General features: G+C 35.0%; 1 protein-coding gene across 1 annotated transcript in view; it reads left to right on the top strand.

The window, feature by feature from the left end:
• ADGRA3 (adhesion G protein-coupled receptor A3) overlaps window positions 1-18,701 on the top strand; it is a 53,318-nt gene that overhangs the window by 10,306 nt on the left and 24,311 nt on the right. Inside the window, exons 2-8 of the mRNA XM_062493423.1 lie at window positions 3,698-3,769; window positions 10,661-10,732; window positions 12,038-12,109; window positions 13,070-13,141; window positions 14,733-14,893; window positions 15,750-15,963; window positions 16,887-17,051. Coding sequence (XP_062349407.1) covers window positions 3,698-3,769; window positions 10,661-10,732; window positions 12,038-12,109; window positions 13,070-13,141; window positions 14,733-14,893; window positions 15,750-15,963; window positions 16,887-17,051 — 828 coding nt within the window. The remainder of the gene's footprint in view (window positions 1-3,697; window positions 3,770-10,660; window positions 10,733-12,037; window positions 12,110-13,069; window positions 13,142-14,732; window positions 14,894-15,749; window positions 15,964-16,886; window positions 17,052-18,701) is intronic.

Below are 18,701 nucleotides of genomic sequence, written 5' to 3'. Positions count from 1 at the left end.
AAATACTAAATCAGTCTGACTGTAATTTGTAAATCACACTCGAGAGAAATTTACCTTGTACCCCTATATTCAAAGGCATCTATGCTAGGCCTGTTATTTTTATAGGCAATGTCAGAATTTTTTTTTTCCCCCATACAGAACTATTATTGTTATTTAGTTTAAATTTTGTTCAGTCAGTTATAGCTACTTCTTAATTTATTCCAGCTCCATTTTGAATAACTTCTTTTTCTGGAAAAAATACAGGTATATCAATAAATCTTAAGATGAAGTAAATTGTAACTTAAGATACAAGTTAATTTCTGTGCTACCAAGGATTGTCATTTCCTTGCTTGTGTTGACTTGGATCAGCATTGGCTTGTGAATATCATGGGGGTTTTTTAATTTCTCCAGAAGTCTGGAATTGGTATGATTTTTTTGTTGTTGTTGTTGCTGCTGCTGTTATGCCTTCTGTTCAGTTTGCATTAACTATTAATTATTTTTTATGAGCTCCTTCATTTACTTTTTTATATGTTATCACTATTTTTCTTCATGCATACATTTCTAAAACTAGGCAGCATGTTAAAATAAAAGTGTACTTTATTGGCTTTTATTTAATGTGTCCGGAACCTATCATTTTTACAAATAATACTTACTGTTTAGGTGGAAACCTTCTTCTCCTTGAAGTAGGAGGGAAAGTAGTTTCAAGACTTTAGGATGTGTAATTTTAATGTTTCAGGTTGAATTTTACTAGTTTTGTGGGCATTTCAATTTGTAGATTATTATTTTTATCGCCAAACTTGCACTCTTGCAAATGTGTATACTGGTTTTGTGTTAAATGTTATACCATTCTTGATAGAAAGATTCACTGAAATACATGTACATTTTTTTAAGAGTACCTGGGCTTCCTTGGTTTCTATGTGTTTTTAAAAACCAAGCACTGTTTCAGTTGTTCATCTAGATTATCGTAGCTGCAGCCAAGGGAAAATTTTCCTTATTTTGTCCTTTTGAGGTACCTTAAAGTATTGGACTACAGAACTGTATTTTCACAAGAGCAGATGCTCTTAGCTGACACTCCAGCAGATGTTAAAAGCATTATAGCAATACAATAGCAATTGCTCAATATACTTTTGGGTATTTTTTCCCCTTCCCCACCATTCCTGTGATCAGTCTTCACCTGGTATTATCTGACTGTGTAGGATACTAAGGTGATCACACTTGTGTAGTTGGCATATAAACAAATCTCCTGGGAGATGTCCAGGATAGTTTAACATTTGCAGCTTTAGGAGCAGTAGGCACCAGGGATGACTTGAGAGGAGCTGCAGAAATGCATGGTGTGATTGGAAGGTGAGAAGAAGGAGTGGAATCTCCTCGTTTTGGCATCAGAACTTGTTACCTTTGTTGAATGATTTAAGGTTAACTTCAAGAATTTTCAAACCTTCCTACCATCAGGCTGGAAATGAAAGGATTTTCAAACAGTTTGTTCAGCTGTCTTGACTTGTGTATGTGAGATGAGAGATTGAGTCAGAGCCAGAACTTTTAGACAAAAAATGCCTGCTCTGTGCTTGTCTGAACTACAGAGACTTGAGGTAATTTGAGAAACCTGGAGAAGAAAACTGTGTAGTGTAATACACTGCTGTGTCAAAATGATGCTGTTTTCATAGATTGCTATACCTGGATTTTAGTTTAATCTTATTCATTTGGCGTTTTGAAGTATTAATCTTGTCATTATGTAGTAAATTTTATGCACTGGAGGAAAGAGGGTGATGTCTGTGTGTGTGTGAGATTGCTTTATGGCTGTTGTAAAGGACATCTGATAGATGTAGTGGACTGGAAAGAAATCTCATAGCGGCACCTTTAAGTGCAGAAGTTATCCAGCCTGAAGATGTAATTGGTGTAAGTGAAGTGCAGGGATATGTTAGATATGAAGGGTGCATTTGATAGAGGATCTGTCTGATATTGAAGTGACTGTAGCAGAAATTGTGGAACAATCTGACAGAGTGAATTAATTTCCAGGACAAGATTGTTTGACTAAAGAGCTTTTAGAAGAACTTGGGGATGAAACTCCTGAAGTCTTGCTTAGAATGATTTTTCAAAAAACATGATTTATGAGGACTGTAGGATAGCAAATGCTCATTTTTATGAGTGCATCACTATCTGCAGGGTTCGAAGTCTGATATTTGTGTTGAACAAGTCATTACAATTTATAATGGATATATTGGATACCTGGCTAAAGATAAAGATACCATGGAAAATTTGCATATTCTGTAATGAGAAGCTCTTCGCCACAGTCATTTGGAGTTCTTCAGAATCAGCAAAATATTTACAAGGTTGATCCAGCTGTTATAATGAAACTTGCTTTTCTAAAAGGTGTGTCTGTCTCTTGCCAAAGGCAAGATGAAAAAAGTACGTCAGTCTTAAATGGAGGATCATCAGATCAGCAGCTGACTTGCTAAAGGATAAGAAGAGGAGGTGGAAGTAAATCCTTCTCAGTGGAATGGAGTCATAGAGACCTGTAATGCACAACTTATTTCCTAATGACCTGTAAAACAGTGTGAGTAAGGGGTATACCTAGTTGAGCGAGTTGATTGGTGTAATAAGAATGAGGATAAAGTAAAGAATTTTTGAAGAAGTTTGTAAAAGTAATTGGGCAATGAAGTGGCAGCAGCAGCACACTGTATAAATGTATTGGGAACAAAACCACCCCTGTCTTATGTAAGCTGATGGGCATTGAGCTGACCAGAAATCTTAGATTCTTAGTACAAGTGGTAAAGGCTTATATGTTAGGAATTGCTGTGGAAATTGTATGAAACAGAACATCATTATTCCAGTATGTAGATTTGTGACTTGTCTGTGTGTTGAGTACTATTTCAGATGCGGTAGTCTTACCTCACAATTTTTAGTGTATTAAAGCTGGAAAGAACTCAGAAATTATTAAGGTGGCACAAATGGCTTTTGTGTAAAGAATAATTAAGTAAAACATGGATTTTGCATATGGAAAGAGACATCTGGTTTTGTACATAATTGCACGTGGTAAAAAGAGAGTAAGTGGATTGATTTCTTCGTGTTTCACTGTTTAGAAGTGGGGAACATTAAATAAAACTGGCAGGAGGTGTTTTCAAAACAACTGAAATGAAGCATTTTTAATGGAATGTTGTACTGCAAACCCTTTCATAAATTTTGGCATCTGCAATACTCCTTGACATGATTCCAAAGGTAAATAGGCTGTTTTTTGGTGGCTTTTTTTTTTTTTTTTTTGGTTGGTCTTTTTTGTCCAACAGAGAACTATGTGGATGTACAGAAAAGCCCTTCTAAGTAAGGAAATACCAGCTCTACAAAAAATTTCTTACCTTGAGGATAAATAGGATCTGTTGTGATCCATGCAGATGGCTGTGATTGGAGGCTAGGCTGCTTGGCAAGATAGGCCTGATCCAATTATTTCAGTAGAAGAAAGAAATTTGCGGTTAAGTTGTCCTGTAAGAGAAGAAAGAATAGATGAGTGATTGCTGAGCTTATTTGCAGATATTTTAAGAAGATTGCATTGAGAAGTAGAATGAATGTATGAAGGATGGCTGGGAAAGGTAGTACAGTCTGGGAGAAGTGTGTGTGTGGTGAAAAAGGATAACGGAGGAAGATGCTGCTTGGTAAGAAGTGTAAGCTGCGTAAAAAAAAAATATTACCAAACTTATAATACATTGTTCTTGATTGGTTTTGTTTACAGGATTTTGAGTAACAATAAAATAACAGAACTGAAGAATGGTTCCTTCTCTGGATTACACCTTCTTGAAAGATTGTAAGTACTTCTTGAAAAGCTATTTTCACTGTAAAAATCAAGTGATATACTGTTCGTTTCATCAAAAATTCTGGGAACAGTATGTCCTAAATAAGGGATCTGTTCTTTATTTTCATGTTTTTGGGTGGGTTTTTTTTTGTGATTGAAGGGTTAGCATAGATAAGTATTCTCTTAGTATGAATGAATTAATTATTCAATAGTGTGAATGGCATGTAACAGCAAAATGGGGATAATCTCACCTGCAGGTGAGAGGGCAGTTTCAGTGGGAAGTGTACTAGAATCCTGTGATGGCTGGATTTGCTTTGTTGGTTGTTTCGTTATGCAAACACTGCATTGTAAAGAAAATCACTTCTTAAATTCCTTAAGTGTCAGACCATTTGTTGAACAGTTGCAAAGTATATTTGCAGGGGAAGCAGATGTATTAGAGCCCCTAAGAGAGAGTGTATTTATTAAAGATTTGTTGTTGACATTTATTTTAAGAGTTTTACTGCTTACTTCACAGCTTTGGTGTATACTGAATGTACAGGGGGTGGGAGCGAATCTGATGGGAGTAACTTCTTGGATATCTTTTGCTTCCCATTTTCACTTTTCCTACAGATGATACATTGCCTATGAGATAGGAAGCAGCATTGTAGCTTCTCTTACAGTCAGCTTTTTTCCAGCTGGTAGAAGGTCAGGATTGGCAGGTTGATCTACCTGGGAGCACACATGAACTTTAGAGATAAGGATTTTTCTAGACCATTTGACTGGGAAAGTAGCCAGTTTCATAATCATCTCACAGCATCTAGGAAGAGTTCCAAACAACTTTCGGTTTCAGGGGATTAAAAGTATTTTATGCTTCCTCTAAAACTTGAAGGCTCCAATCCCAGTCACCTGATCTAAACAAATTCAAACACTTCTACTATTCCCTCTGTCACATACAAGAAGAAAGCATCTTTACACTGGCAGATGAGCTTTATTGTAGAAGTAAGTTGCTGTGCCAAAGAAGCAAGGTTATCAGCAATGATGGCATTTGCTTAGGTAATAACAACCATCAGCAGATGCCTTTATTTGTTGAAACTCATTACAATTTTCAGACAGGAAATACTTGAAACTCTAGATAGTTTGAGATAATGATTTAAGTTTTCTTCATGAATCCAAATTCTAATTTTCTTTAAAATCATAAGAATGCAGCTTTCTTCCATTTAACTCCTGTCATTTGTAAGGGGTTTTTTTTGGGTTATTTTAATATCTTCTTTCATGAAAAGGAAAAGAAAGCAGAAGGGCTGGCATGTTTTGAGCATTCAAAGTGAGCTGGGATAGCAGTGTTTTAGAGGATATGGTAGTCTCATCAGAATGAGAACACACTTTATTGTGCACTGTTGTAGGAGTTGATGCATCAACAAAAAATAATTAATGGCCAGATGTCTTAATTATAAATGGAGGTATAACTAGTGTGCTACACTAATTATTAATGATATTTTCCTATTTTTTGTTTTTGTGCATGCAATACTTGTTTTAAAGCTATAGATACTTGACCATAGTAAAAGTAAATTTTTCCTTTTTAAATTTTTTGTGACCTTGGACAGAAACTACTGTTATAATGAAAATAGTTTTTCAGACAACAATAGATAATGAACAGTAAAAGGAAAAACAGGTTGAAACTCAGTGTAGTAACTATTTTAAACATTCACATTCTATTAAGTAGTTTCAAATTATTTTCCTAAAGTTCATTGCAATAACTTGCATGTCTTAAAAATAGCTATTTTTGACATTTTTGCTTGTTTTTATTTTGTCTTACTGCTCATGCTTCCTCTTGTTTTCCTTATGTGTGTTTTTTTTTGCTTTGTAGATAAGTTCCTTTCCCCACATTTCATTTAAGAGATGAAATGGAGATAACAGAAGTAAATTATCAGTATTTAAGTAGTTTATTCAGAGTATGATTGCCACTTTACTGCTTACTAGGGGAGAGATTCTGTATGCATTTCATGCTTGTTTATTCATTCCTTATGAAATTACACTTGATAGGAAGAACATTTGCCATTTAGTGGTTTTCAGGTAGAGACTCTATATGTGTTGATATATTCAAATAAAACCTTTATAAAGGCTAATAAATCAGAGGAGTATGTCAGGAACATGTGTCTGCATAATAATTGATTGAATTTTAATCAATACTGACAACTTTATAATTCATCTGTTAACATACTAAACTTTTTTCTCCTGTTTTGTTCTTAAAAATTTTAATGAAAATGTAGTTATTCTTAAATGTTTTCTGTAATTTTATTTATTTTTCTGATAAATCTGGGGACATGGTATCTGCAGCTGGCAACTTGTTGGACTTCAGGTTATTGTTTTACTCAAACTTGTTATCATTTGACCTCATCCCCATCTGATAATTCTTCTCTGTTAGTTTTGAAAGGGATACATTTTTGGGCATACAAGCAAAAAAAGTAAAACAATGAGGAAGTGCATTAAAAATGGTGGCCCCAGGTAGCTGTAAGTCACAGTTTTAATAAGCAATAATATTTACAAATGTGTTAATTTATGATAATGTAAATTTTCTAATGTTATTTTGTAAAGAGGGTGATAAATTTACCAAAATAAGAGTTTAATTTTACTGGAAAGTGAAATATGTGTTAATTAGAGTTGAGAATAATTATGGTATGTCTGCATCTACTCTTACAGGGAAAAAGGTATGCAAATAAGAGTAATCAGGTCAAACATTTTAACTGTCTTAAGTGGTAATAAAAGTGTCTATACAGAACGATGCTAAGTATTTTAATCTCCATTATGTTTTCATATTAATTTGAAATTCAAGAAAATCAAGTGCAGAGGATCCTGCAGCAGGGGAAGAGTAACCCCACACACCAGCACAGGCTGGGCACTGACGTGCTGGGGAGCAGCTCTGCAGGGAAGGACCTGGGCCTCTGGTGGACACCAAGTGTCCCCGAGCCAGCAGTGCCCTTGTGGCCAAGAGGGCCAATGGTACCTGGGGTGCATTAGGGACAGCATTGCCAGCAGATCAAGGCTGCTGATCCTGCCCCTCTACTCAGCCCTGGTGAAGCTCATCTGGAGTGCTGTGTCCAGTTCTGGGCTCCTCAGTACAAGAGAGACATGGAGCTCCTGGAGCAGGTCCAGAGCAGGGTGACAAAGATGATGGAGGGACAGGAACATCTGTTACAAGGACAGGCTGAGAGAGCTGGGTCTGTTCAGCCTGGAGAAGAGACAACTGAGAGGAGAGCTCAGTGCTGCCAAGCACCAGGACAAGAGGCAACAGTCAGAGACTGATGCACAGGAAGTTTCACCTGAACATGAGGAAGAACTTTACTGTGCAGGTGACTGAAGGTGGAACAGGTTCCGCAGGAATCCCACACTGGAGATACTCAGGAACCAATCCCTGTGCTGTGGGATGATTGCATGTGGCAGGGAGGTTGGACCAAATGACCACTGTAGTCCCTTCCAGCTTGACCCATTGGGTGATGCTGGGAAATTTAATAATTTAGCCATAAGGATTTGTTTAATTTGCTTGCGTAGAATCAACACCCTGGAGAGCAAATGAAAGTATAGGCTGACTTTGTAATGTATAACCTATTTCTGTAATTTCTTACCTTGTGGTCTACCTTCATTTCACTCTTGAAAAAGCATTTCATACAGGAAGAGTCTATGATAGCTAGTATGTTTCCTATCTGACATTTATTTTCAAGTAATGTTAAGGAAGAAAAGATAATTCATCCAGTCATGTTAAGAAAATAAGGTGTACATGTCAATATTAATATATAGGCATAGTTTGTTTGTGCTTGCAGGATGCTTTATAATAATTAAGACAGTCTTCATTGGCTGAGACAGAAAGCAGTACATTTTTAAGTATGTAGTGCACTTTTAAACCATAGATAACTAGCTACTGAAATGTTTCATTACAAAGTGTAATAAAATTAAAAGGGTTTTTTTTACATAGCAAACCATATTTACATATAGGTAACCTTTCATTTAGATACTTTTTCACATCTTAACAAAAACATTAGGCACAAAAAATATTTTTGCTGATGAGTTGTTATATGTCCTCTTAATAATGGTTTTGATAAAGGGCTGTTCCAATTTGACACAACAGCATCTTCTGTCATGAGAATGGTTAAACAGGGAGTTACGTGATGGTGAAATCTGCATCCTGTGAGGTTTTCAGGCCTTTATTGGATGTAACAGTGGGGCCATTGATCTGATTTAGTTGTAATTTGAGACAGAATTTGGAGTACATGACTGACCTCAACACATCCCTTCAAAGTTTTTCTGCTATCCCAACATCTGTTAGTGGCCTTCACTGATGAGTATGGGGTACCCTTAACTACAGTGTTTTTTAGATTTAGGAGAAAATTAAGGATCTTTTAATAGATCTTCAGAGTAAGATTGCTCTACTGCTTGGCTTGTGATTTGTTCTGTTATAGGGGTGGATTTTTTTTTGTTTTGTTGTGGGGTTTTTTTGTTTTTTTTTTTTTTGTTTTTTTTGATTGGTTGGTTGGGTTCTTTTGGGGGAGGTGGTTTTATTTTTGTCTGGGTGTTTTTTGTTTGTTTTCCTTTGTTTTTTAGAAGGATTCTTGCTAGGTGGAAGATAGTTACTATAATATAAAAGATGTTACTCTAATTCAGATCCTTTTTTGCATTTCTTTTGGAGAGATTGTCTTTCATTTGAACAAATAAATATCTATAGATATATCTTGTTTGTTGAGATTTGCCAAAGAAAAATCAACATCTGAAATGATTAATTTCCTGTTGCTAAAACTAAAATATAGTTTATATAAATGTATCCACAGGTGTTAAAAACAACAAAAACTTTAAAGCTGAACACAACTTTCTAGTGAGGTTGTGTCCCCCACCTCTCTTTAATGTGAGAAATACAAGTCTGTTGGTTTAACCACCACTGTAATTTCTTCATTTAAAGACTGTCCTACATGCTGCAATCCTGGTGGTTGGTCCAGCCTATGTTCTGTTAACATCTTTCACTATTTCTGCAGAGCTGCTAAATACGTCAGTGCTGTGAATTTTGAGATCTTTTGGCATCTTTTTCTGTCTCTTAGTTTTCCTCTGCAAATGCTTTTTGGTAGATTGTTATACAGGTAGTGCCTTCCCAAGGACTGTCTCTGGGAAGGGTTAAAAGCCCCAACCAAACAGAGACTCCTCAACTGTTGTAGGCTGAGAAAAGTCTTGACACTTCCGAGATTCATTAATATGAATCCATTGCAGTGGATTTATGAAAGAGTTCTATCAAGGAGTACTCTTTTAATTTATGGAGTGAAATTAAAGATTCCTGCTAGTCTAGACTGGTGGATTTCCAAGGCATGTTGTCAAGGTTTTTTTCCCTCAGTGATTTCAACAGTGAGATTTTTAAGTAGGAGTTAAGTGATTTTAAGTCAAAGTTTGAAATATGAACAGTAAGTATAATTTTTCTTCCCTGCTTCAAAGATTGATGGTTAATGAGTGATGAACACCTTAACTAGCCTCAGATTTATCATGGTCTGGTATACCAGGGTGTGTTTATATGCCTGCTGAAAGAGCCAGTTCTTCAGGCTCCTGATACTACTGCACTGGCAGTTCTTGCTTCCATCACAAGGGAAGAAAATAAAGTTGAGATAAGGGAAGTGTGTATATGAAAATTAATTTACTGCATGATGAATTTAACGTGTTTCAAGTGTTTAAAATGTGTAGGTAGAGCATTCAAGAGTGATCCGTGTGCCATAATGCTGTCTGTTGTACCATGATTTGTTAATCTGTCTGCAGGAAATGCTGGTGTGAAATCTTGGGATGAATTTTATTTTTACTCATGTATATCTATGTGATGGTAGATGTAATCCTCTTGTACAGTTCTCTTTCAAGCAGAATTATTAATGTTGTAGATGTAGGAGGTCTTTTTTTCTACTTTTGCAAATTCAAGCACTGCTTATGAATGAAAGTACTATTTTTCTATTCAAATACAGAATATTTAGATATTAACAAGGAGTGAGAATCTTTACATATAGTAACAAGCACCTCTGAAGTTTCAGATAGTAGTAAAGTAAAAATCTAGTGTTACTAGGTAGGTGGAAGTAATTTTAGTTTTTGTGCAGTGATGAAGTTTATTCAAAACTGTGTAGGTGCTGTCAGCTGCTTTCTGTGACTTTTGAAATTAAGCTGTATTTGCAGAATATCTCAAGTTAGGAGTTGAAACTCCTATATCACTTGTACAATTAATAAAGCAGCTTGATTTAGTGGTTAGCTTACATTTCTCCTTACAGTTTCTGGAAAATTAAGATTTAGAAATTTGCTCTGAATTTTTTTCAACAGCTGTATTTGGGATTTTCAACTAGGACTTTGTATTGTGCCAGCAACAGAAGTAAAATTTTTCTCTATTGGGTCTTCGGTGTATTTTTAAGATTATGTTTTGCTTTTTTTGGTAGATGTTGGGCACTGCTGAAGTATTGAAAATTGGATAGGCTACAGAAGACAGCATGGGCTAGACCCTGTTATACTGTGTAATAAGCAGGTGTCTCACTCTGCATAGCTGTATCCAGTTCACACTGTGGCAAAGCATCTTTGACTATTCCATTTCATGTGATACAAACTGATAGAATGTTTACTGGAATACGCTTGCTTTTTCTGTTCCTTCTTGCAGTTAAAATATAGATTTTTTTCCAATTTTGAATGATGCTGTGTTAGAGAATGTAAAAAATATGTTGGCTTTTTTGTTTGGTGTTTTGTTCTGGGTTTATTTGGGGGGTTTCTTGGTTGGTTTTGCGTTGTTTTTGGGGGAAGGGTTGGGTTTAGGGGGGCATTTTTTGGGGCTCTCAAGCAAATTGAGACATTACATGCATCTTTATATTAATATCTCTGTTTTAAAGTGTAATTTATGGTAAATGCTGGGTGTGTCTTAATTTTTCTCCACAGGGATCTTAAGAACAATCTTATTAGTACCATAGATCCAGGAGCTTTCCTGGGGCTCTCATCTTTGAAAAGACTGTAAGTAGTAAATCTAGCTAGTCAGTTTAAACGAAACAACCAAAAACTCTTCTCAAAGGCAGTAAGCCTTAGCTTCTGGAAGTTTAGACAGCAAAGTTATTATATATTAAAAGTTGAATATGTATATGCTGTCTAAATATATATACACACACATATATAAAACAAAGTCTGCTTTCAGTCTTACGACTGAAGAACATCAGCTGCTTGTGGCTTGGCAGCCTCCCTTGTTCTGACAGTTGCTTATGTTATTCCTTTCTTACTGTATTTGAGTGACTAGAAACGTTGCTGGGTGGGCGTTTGTTCAGAGCTTTGATTCCATTAAGTCTTGTTTTGTTGAATGTTAAACTCATTATTTTTATTTTCCAAAGATCATGGTGGAACATAGAGTCCCTTGATATTAATACTACACTGAAGTTACGGCACTGTTAAGTTAACGCTGCTTTATTGAAGGTTTTGCCAACATTCCCATTAACATAGTTTTGGGAAGTTAAGCTTTGGCTGTCATAGTTCCGTGTACCAGATAAAACTTGAAAAACAAGCACTCAGCATTATTGTTTTTCTTTTTTCTTTTTTTAAATACTTCAGATTTTTGGAATATGGTTACAGCTTTTAAGTCTTAGTGATTTTGCCACTATGTCCCCCTCACTCCATGTCTGTCTTAAATTTTTAGAGTATATGTGTTCATTTGTAACTGAGCAGATAATCTGGCTCACTCAAAAGAAAAGTGTGTTGGTAATTGCGCTTTCGAAAACCTTAAAAATAAAACTGAAGGACCAATTCTGGGTCATTATTTCTTGCAAGCTTAAATTTTATTGCTTTAGGATTTTTTGGCAATTTAATTAAAAGAAAAACAATTTTTAAGTATTTATTGAAGTATAATTATAGAATTGGCTTTATGTATAATAAATGCATTAGTGTAGGTCTCAGTCACGTTAAAAAATTAAGTGATGTACTCTGTGTGTGTGTGTATATATATTTTACACACACATATATAAATACTGCACAGATATGAAAATTTACTTGGTAGGAATGTAAGCCAGGCCTGTTTAAGGGGATATATTGCTAAGTCTTGACTTGTTGAATTGTATATGGACAAACTATAATTACTTATAAGATGGATTAAGGAGTCTTTGTGAATATGTGTACACCCATATATCAGTACCCTGTGGATTTGCCTGAAAAAGACCAAATATACATGTGCAATCTGTTACTTATGAATTTTTGTTCAAATGCTTCTGTTAACAGACTGTATGTCCTTTGGAAACAAACGAGTTTGTTCCAGTTTTTCCTTTTTTCTATTTATAGTGACTTAACTAATAACCGAATAGGCTGCCTGAATGCAGATATATTCAGAGGACTTGTAAACCTTATTAGATTGTAAGTATCATTTGCCATATATAAATACACTAAAGTTTTAGCCTTGCATAAGTTAACCTTCTTTGTTTCCAGGGGAATAGTTTATTTAAGTGTGCTCTTGAAAGACAGGGCCTGTCGTTGTGGTTTGTTACTCAGTAGCAAGCTTAAAAACAAATGTTGGGGCCAACCCAAACCACACTATTCAGTGATCTGTTGGCCTTGCAACAGTTTTCCAGTGTCTTAGAATAGCTTGGAAGGAGACTAAGAGACTGTGCAAAATATTTTCTTTTAAAAAATATTTCAGCATTATGGACTCTTTGAGTATCCATGCCTTCTACAGTGGCATTGGTGTCAGTTTGCTTTGCTGACTGTCTTGCATGTTTTTAAGTCCTTCATTTACTTTAAGAGGACAACATGTAAGATTATGAAATATTTCCCTGGTTGTTAGTTTCATGCATGCAGTGCTTTCACTGATATATAGAAAGTGGTATAGATAATATTTAAAAAATCATGAAATATTTCCCTGGTTGTTAGTTTCATGCATGCAGTGCTTTCACTGATATATAGAAAGTGGTATAGATAATATTTAAAAAATCAATCTGGTAGATTGAATATGCTTCTTAGAGCGTATTAATAGGAGGACATCACTGTGAGCAGCAAAATTAATTTTACACTTCTTGAAATCTATGCTCAACATCTGCCAGTTGTTCCTTTAAATAAAAGTCTCTGCATTTACATTTTTTTTTTTCCTAGTCTTAAAATTCTTCACCTGAACCAGGAGTATTAGAGAACAGTTTATTTGGAGATTTTTGCTAGGCTATTGAAACCTGATTATTATTCTTACAGTCTTGTGAACTATGACAGTGTTGTAATAGTACCTTGTAACTTTTAAACATAGAATTTTATTGAAGAGAAGTTTTTTTTATTTCATATGTCACTTGTCTGAGGGTGAGTTCAGATTGTGATACATTTATTTCTCAGGAATCTTTCTGGAAATCTGTTTTCTACACTTACACAGGGAACATTTGATCATCTTGCTTCACTAAAGTCTCTGTAAGTATTTACTGCAACTAGTCCTAATTTGCATGATCATTTGTCTTAACAAAAATGAGTTTATATACACTTCCTTGTATACGTTTTTTTATTTTTAATTTTAATCCTCATAACTATTATCTGAAGAAGCACATGGCAAATGTTTGTATGGGTATTCGGGTTTTTATACAACCCTCTTCAAAACTTCCTTGCTATTTGTTACATTTTTCTGAAAAAACAAAGCTATTTTCACATCTGGGCTGCCAAAAGTTTTATTCTGTATGTATAATTTATTAATTTTTAGTAAATAAATAGCATTTTACAGCTTTATAGCAAAGGGACCAAATACATTTAAGGAAGATCTTAGTCCTTCATGAACAGTTTAGTTGTGTTAAACATAACAGTGGATAAATCTCAACCTCATGTTATTTTGCTTTCTCTTGGTTTCATGGGTTGTAATCTTGTGCAAGAAAGAAAGTAAATTTTTAAAAAAAAGTGCTGATTAACTTATGCTTTTCCCTGGTAGTCATGACAGGTAACTCTATTGGGACTTCAGCAAAAGCTTTGGTTTCTGGATTTGACATGGAGTTAATTACTTGTTTATAAAGGAGAATGTTTCTTTTCCCCCCCCATCCCTTTAATTGTTCATAAGTTGTTATTTTTGGTATTTTAATTGTCTGCATAAAGATTGCATTAAAAACACCACAGATTTGACAAGAGAACCTGGATATAATGGCTGCCAATATAATAATGGTTATCTGGATGAATTCATGTGAACAAACACCAAATGAGGTTTTTTCATGGAAATGTTGATTTAGTGTCTGTAGTGTTCTGCCTGTGATGTTGTGTTATTCTCTAGACATCTGCAAAAATAAAAAAAAAAAAATCACTAGAGGCAAAAACCAGTGTAGACATAGCCATATGTTTTTGGTACATTTTTTTTCTGTTTCTAAACAGATGAAATATTAATTTCTGAAGATAAAATTAATTAATTAATCCCTTAATTTAGCTGACTTCAGCAAATATCTACAGGAGATTTGGTATGCCTTTTTACTAGAAGGTACAGAATTATATAGGGAAGACTGTGAGTCAATTAAAAGCCTTATGATTTTCATGTAAAGCAGAATAAAATTGTGTGAATATTGCTTCTGAAAAGAGCAATTGTTGAGGAGCAATTTTTATTTCCATTGATTTTTACTGTTAAAGCATTTGATCACCACAGTGAAGCAATGAAGTGTCTTCTTAGGTTATAATGGTGCATATTCAAGCAATTCTTTATTGTTCACCTGAAGTAGCATGAACACTTTCTGTGAAAGAAATTACTAGAATTTTTTTCATATATTGCTATTAAATACTCCTCATATTTATGGGGCAGATTCCTTTTCTCAGGGAGTATGTCCTTTTGTTCTCAGAGTACAGCTTGCAGAGGATTACACTAACTTCCAGTAGGTAGAGGTAGGCAACTCCGGTGTAGGTAGAGGTAGAGGTAGGCAACTTTGCTTGTTGCCTTTGTGTCCATGGCAATGAGAGGCGTTGCACAACTGTTGATGTCAAGCTTTCAGACTTCAGAGTTCTGCAGTTTGTCACTGTAAATGCCTGTGTTTTGTTGCAGAGAATTTCAGACTGATTATCTTCTTTGTGATTGCAACATACTGTGGATGCATCAGTGGTTAAAGGAAAGAAATATAACTGTACGTGAGACTAAATGTGCTTATCCCAAGTCACTTCAGTCACAAACAGTGACTGGTGTTAAACAGGAGCTTCTCACCTGTGGTAAGCACTCCAGACAGCTCATACTTGTTTTCTAATGCATGCCATGTTCTGTTAATATTAGTGAACAGACTTTTTTGCTTTATTTCATTTCCCTAAAATTCAGCACTTAGATGACAGTGGTAATAGTGACTCATTTTCAGAGGTTGATCTTTAGTTGTGATTCATTATTGCTTGCTTTTGGAAATAAATAATAAACAAACTGATGATGGCAGTTGTTAGTTTGTAGAAACAAAGGATAAGTTACAATCTCAATAAAGTCCTTTTTCCTGCTAATCTGTATTTCTGAGAGATCTTTACGTAAACATCACAAGAGGTATCAGAAACCGGTAACTTCTTTCCTAGGTCAATATGTGAATTATTCTAACCCTAAATTTCAAAAGTTAGAAGGTCTTCATTTTATGAGTTACTTTCCTGCATTCTGTTTTTGATTAGCCTTCTTTCTGTGACAAAACCATGACCAGCTTGCTGAACTTTTTTTTTGCGTTGGAATTATGACAACTGTAAAAGTAAAAACTCATGTGTTACTGTGATTTTGAGTCCTAGTGGAAAGAACCAAAATGCATAAATACCTTTTTCCTTCAAATTTGTATTTTCCACTCTTTTAGATGTGGGCTAGCAAGAGTCTTGAAATATGTTACATTAAAGGAATACACATTTTGAAAAAGAATACAACGATAATCTATATTCTTCAATTTCCAATGCATTAAAAGTAGTTTTTGTAAGCATCTTGCCAGATGCAACTTTATATTGACATATAAATAATTGATACTCGTTTAGTATATTTTTCTTCTCTTTGGAACATTAGGTATATAACAGATTCTTGCTATTAATTGTGGTTTTATGTCTTGAATTCTAGAACCACCGCTTGAATTACCATCTTTCTATATGACTCCATCTCATCGTCAGGTGGTCTTTGAAGGAGACAGTCTGCCCTTCCAATGTATGGCTTCATATATTGATCAAGACATGCAAGTCTTGTGGTATCAGGATGGGAAGATAGTGGAAACTGATGAGTCCCAGGGTATTTTTGTTGAAAAAAATATGATTCATAACTGCTCACTGATTGCAAGGTGAATCTACAGCGAGAAAATGTTTTTTCATGCTTCTTTCTTTCTACTCTGATTGACTATTTCCATAACCAGTAAGACCCTCCCATATCCTCACTGAGTGAACGTGTACAAAGAAACATCCCTAGTAGAGAAGCAATGTTCACACATCTCCTGTTAACGATAAAGTTGGTGGAAGGAGGTCTAGAGATTTCATAGGTGAAACCTACACACTTAAAATGGGATTAGATAGAAGTTGCAGTTAGGCTTTAATTTTCTGCAAGTTTCACCCAAAGCATTCCTTTAAAATATGTTTGTGGTAGGACACATTTGTTTTCATGGCATGTTAAAATTATGAAAACGTTGAAAACAAGGCATTTAACTGAATTGCTCATGGATTCTTTACTCTTTGTTTTGAGCATACAACAACAGTTGTTAATACTGTTCTCCAGCAGAGATCTGTAAGTATAATTCTATTCTGCCTGCAGCAGATTGTTGACTTGTTCAGCGTCTACAGTGTGGTTATATATCCTGTAACTACATTAGGAAATTAGAGCTTCCATGCTTATAACAAATAATGCATTTGGGAATTTATTTTAGTTTGGCCTTTCTAAACAACTGAAAATTTTGTCTCAAATAGCAATGATAACACTTGGGGAGTCTGGACTTCTCATCTCTTCTTTCTGAAGTCTAGGGACTTTTTCCTATGGCTGTTTTTTTGTTTCCTACCTTGGTAAAATTGAGACCCCAAAGAATAGTAAATATTTCTCTGTTAATTACAGTGCATAGAGGTGTAAATAGCTCTGGTTTTATAAGATCGCTCATAGCTATATGTAATTTGATATTTCTTCCATTGTCTTTCTGTACTTAATTCATCCTTTGGTAAAAGCTTATATAAATGTTACTGCAACACTGTTTGGTTTTGTTTGCTACTTTTGTCTTTCCAGTGCATTGACAATATCAAACATTCAGGCTGGCTCCACAGGAAACTGGGGTTGTCATGTACAAACACGACGTGGGAATAACACAAGGACAGTAGACATTGTGGTGTTAGAAAGTTCTGCACAGTACTGTCCTCCAGAGAGGGTTGTGAACAATAAAGGGGATTTCAGGTTAGTAACCTCAGTTTTTTTTCAGAGTAAAAAAACAATCTATTTAATATCACTTCTAACTAAGATTGTATGCTTTAAAGGTGCCTGTGTGGATGTTTGCTTGTAAATGATGTGTAATACTTTTTTAACTGTTCTAAATTACTATGTGTTGACAGACGTACATGAAATTATACTGTGAAATGTTAAACTTTGATCCTGGTAATACATGCTTGAAAGTTATTGAAACTAACCTTTGATATTTGAAAAATAGAAATGAAATTATTGGAATAGTTAAACTTCAGTAGATTACCTTTAAGATAAAGTTGTACCACATACTGACAGGGGGATTTCTGCCAGGTTGTCATTCTCATTTTAAAAACCTTTTGCTACTATACGACAAAATCACTATATAAGAAATATGTAACATAGTTTGGATATTTTTTCCCCCTGTGAGTATTAGAGTAAACAATAAAAACGGTGCTGCTTTCCTTTAATGATTATTGGGACTGTAGTGGTAGCTGTGATAATCCTTTGTGTTGAGTGTTGCAGAGTATTTTATTTTTTCTTCTTATCTCTTCACCTGTTTTCCCTTTTCTGATCTTTCTGCTGCTGGTCACTCTAACAACACGTTACTCCTGGAGGTGCCAGCTGTAACTGATAGCTTCTGTATAGATTCTCTGTATGTAAGGTAATTCCCTTTATGACTACTCTGTGTTTTAACTCCCTGCAGTAGTTCCTACTGAGAATTAGTGTCTGCAATAGCATTGTGTTCACTGTGGTGCATAGGATTTCTTAATGTTGTATAAACTGCTTTTATCCACTCATTTCACTTTTCTTATGCTGCTTGGCTGTGTTGATCTTCTGCTTGGTCTTTTGTTTTATGGTTAGAAACTTTTCCCTGTGTGCATTAGAGTTTTTAGTCATCTTCTTTGTATACAGCTAATCTAAGACCATATATCTGTTATATTAAGAAATTAAAAGTAAGTTCAACCACATTGCAGGGACATAGTTTTTGGGGGGAGGAAAAAACAAGCTTTCAATTACAGAAGACTTCCAATTGTAGAAAAAGTTCACTTAAAGTCCATGCTGAGAGCATTATTTGCAAGCTGATCTCCTTTATGTTCATCACTTGGACAATTTGAGATGGGTGAGTATGAGGAACTATTAGTAAGGGACTTAGTGCTAAGATCACTTGCTGCACAGAGGCAATTTAGAATTACTGAAGAACTTCACTCCCATGTTGTAAGGAATTATTTATATAAGTAACTTTGTGTATGTCCTCTTTTTACACTGTGGTTGTTTCAACTGCAGGGATAAGCATTACATTAGAAAAGGAGAACTTCCTGCTTTAGATAAAAGGTGAAGAAAGTCAAACAGATGCAGGTTGTATTCATCAAAGAACACATCTATTTAAATCACTTATGCATTTTTTTATGATACAAGTGTGAATTGTTCTTCTTTGATTTGCCATTAGAGGTGAAAACAGATGGTAAAGGCTTATTTTGAAGTGTTTTCCATCAAATTAACCTGTGCTGTTCAGTGACTGTTCAGTGTAATAGGATTTATCCCCTCTGGAATTCAGTAGAAAGAAATAAGATTTCAGGAAATGTTCAGCATATCAAAAAGTTCACTGTGTCTGGGTTTTCTATAACAGACTGCCACTTGTAGCTA

This window comes from Cinclus cinclus, chromosome 5 (assembly GCF_963662255.1).
Source record: "Cinclus cinclus chromosome 5, bCinCin1.1, whole genome shotgun sequence".
Classification (NCBI taxonomy): domain Eukaryota; kingdom Metazoa; phylum Chordata; class Aves; order Passeriformes; family Cinclidae; genus Cinclus; species Cinclus cinclus.
This window is presented reverse-complemented; position numbering and strand designations above follow the sequence as displayed.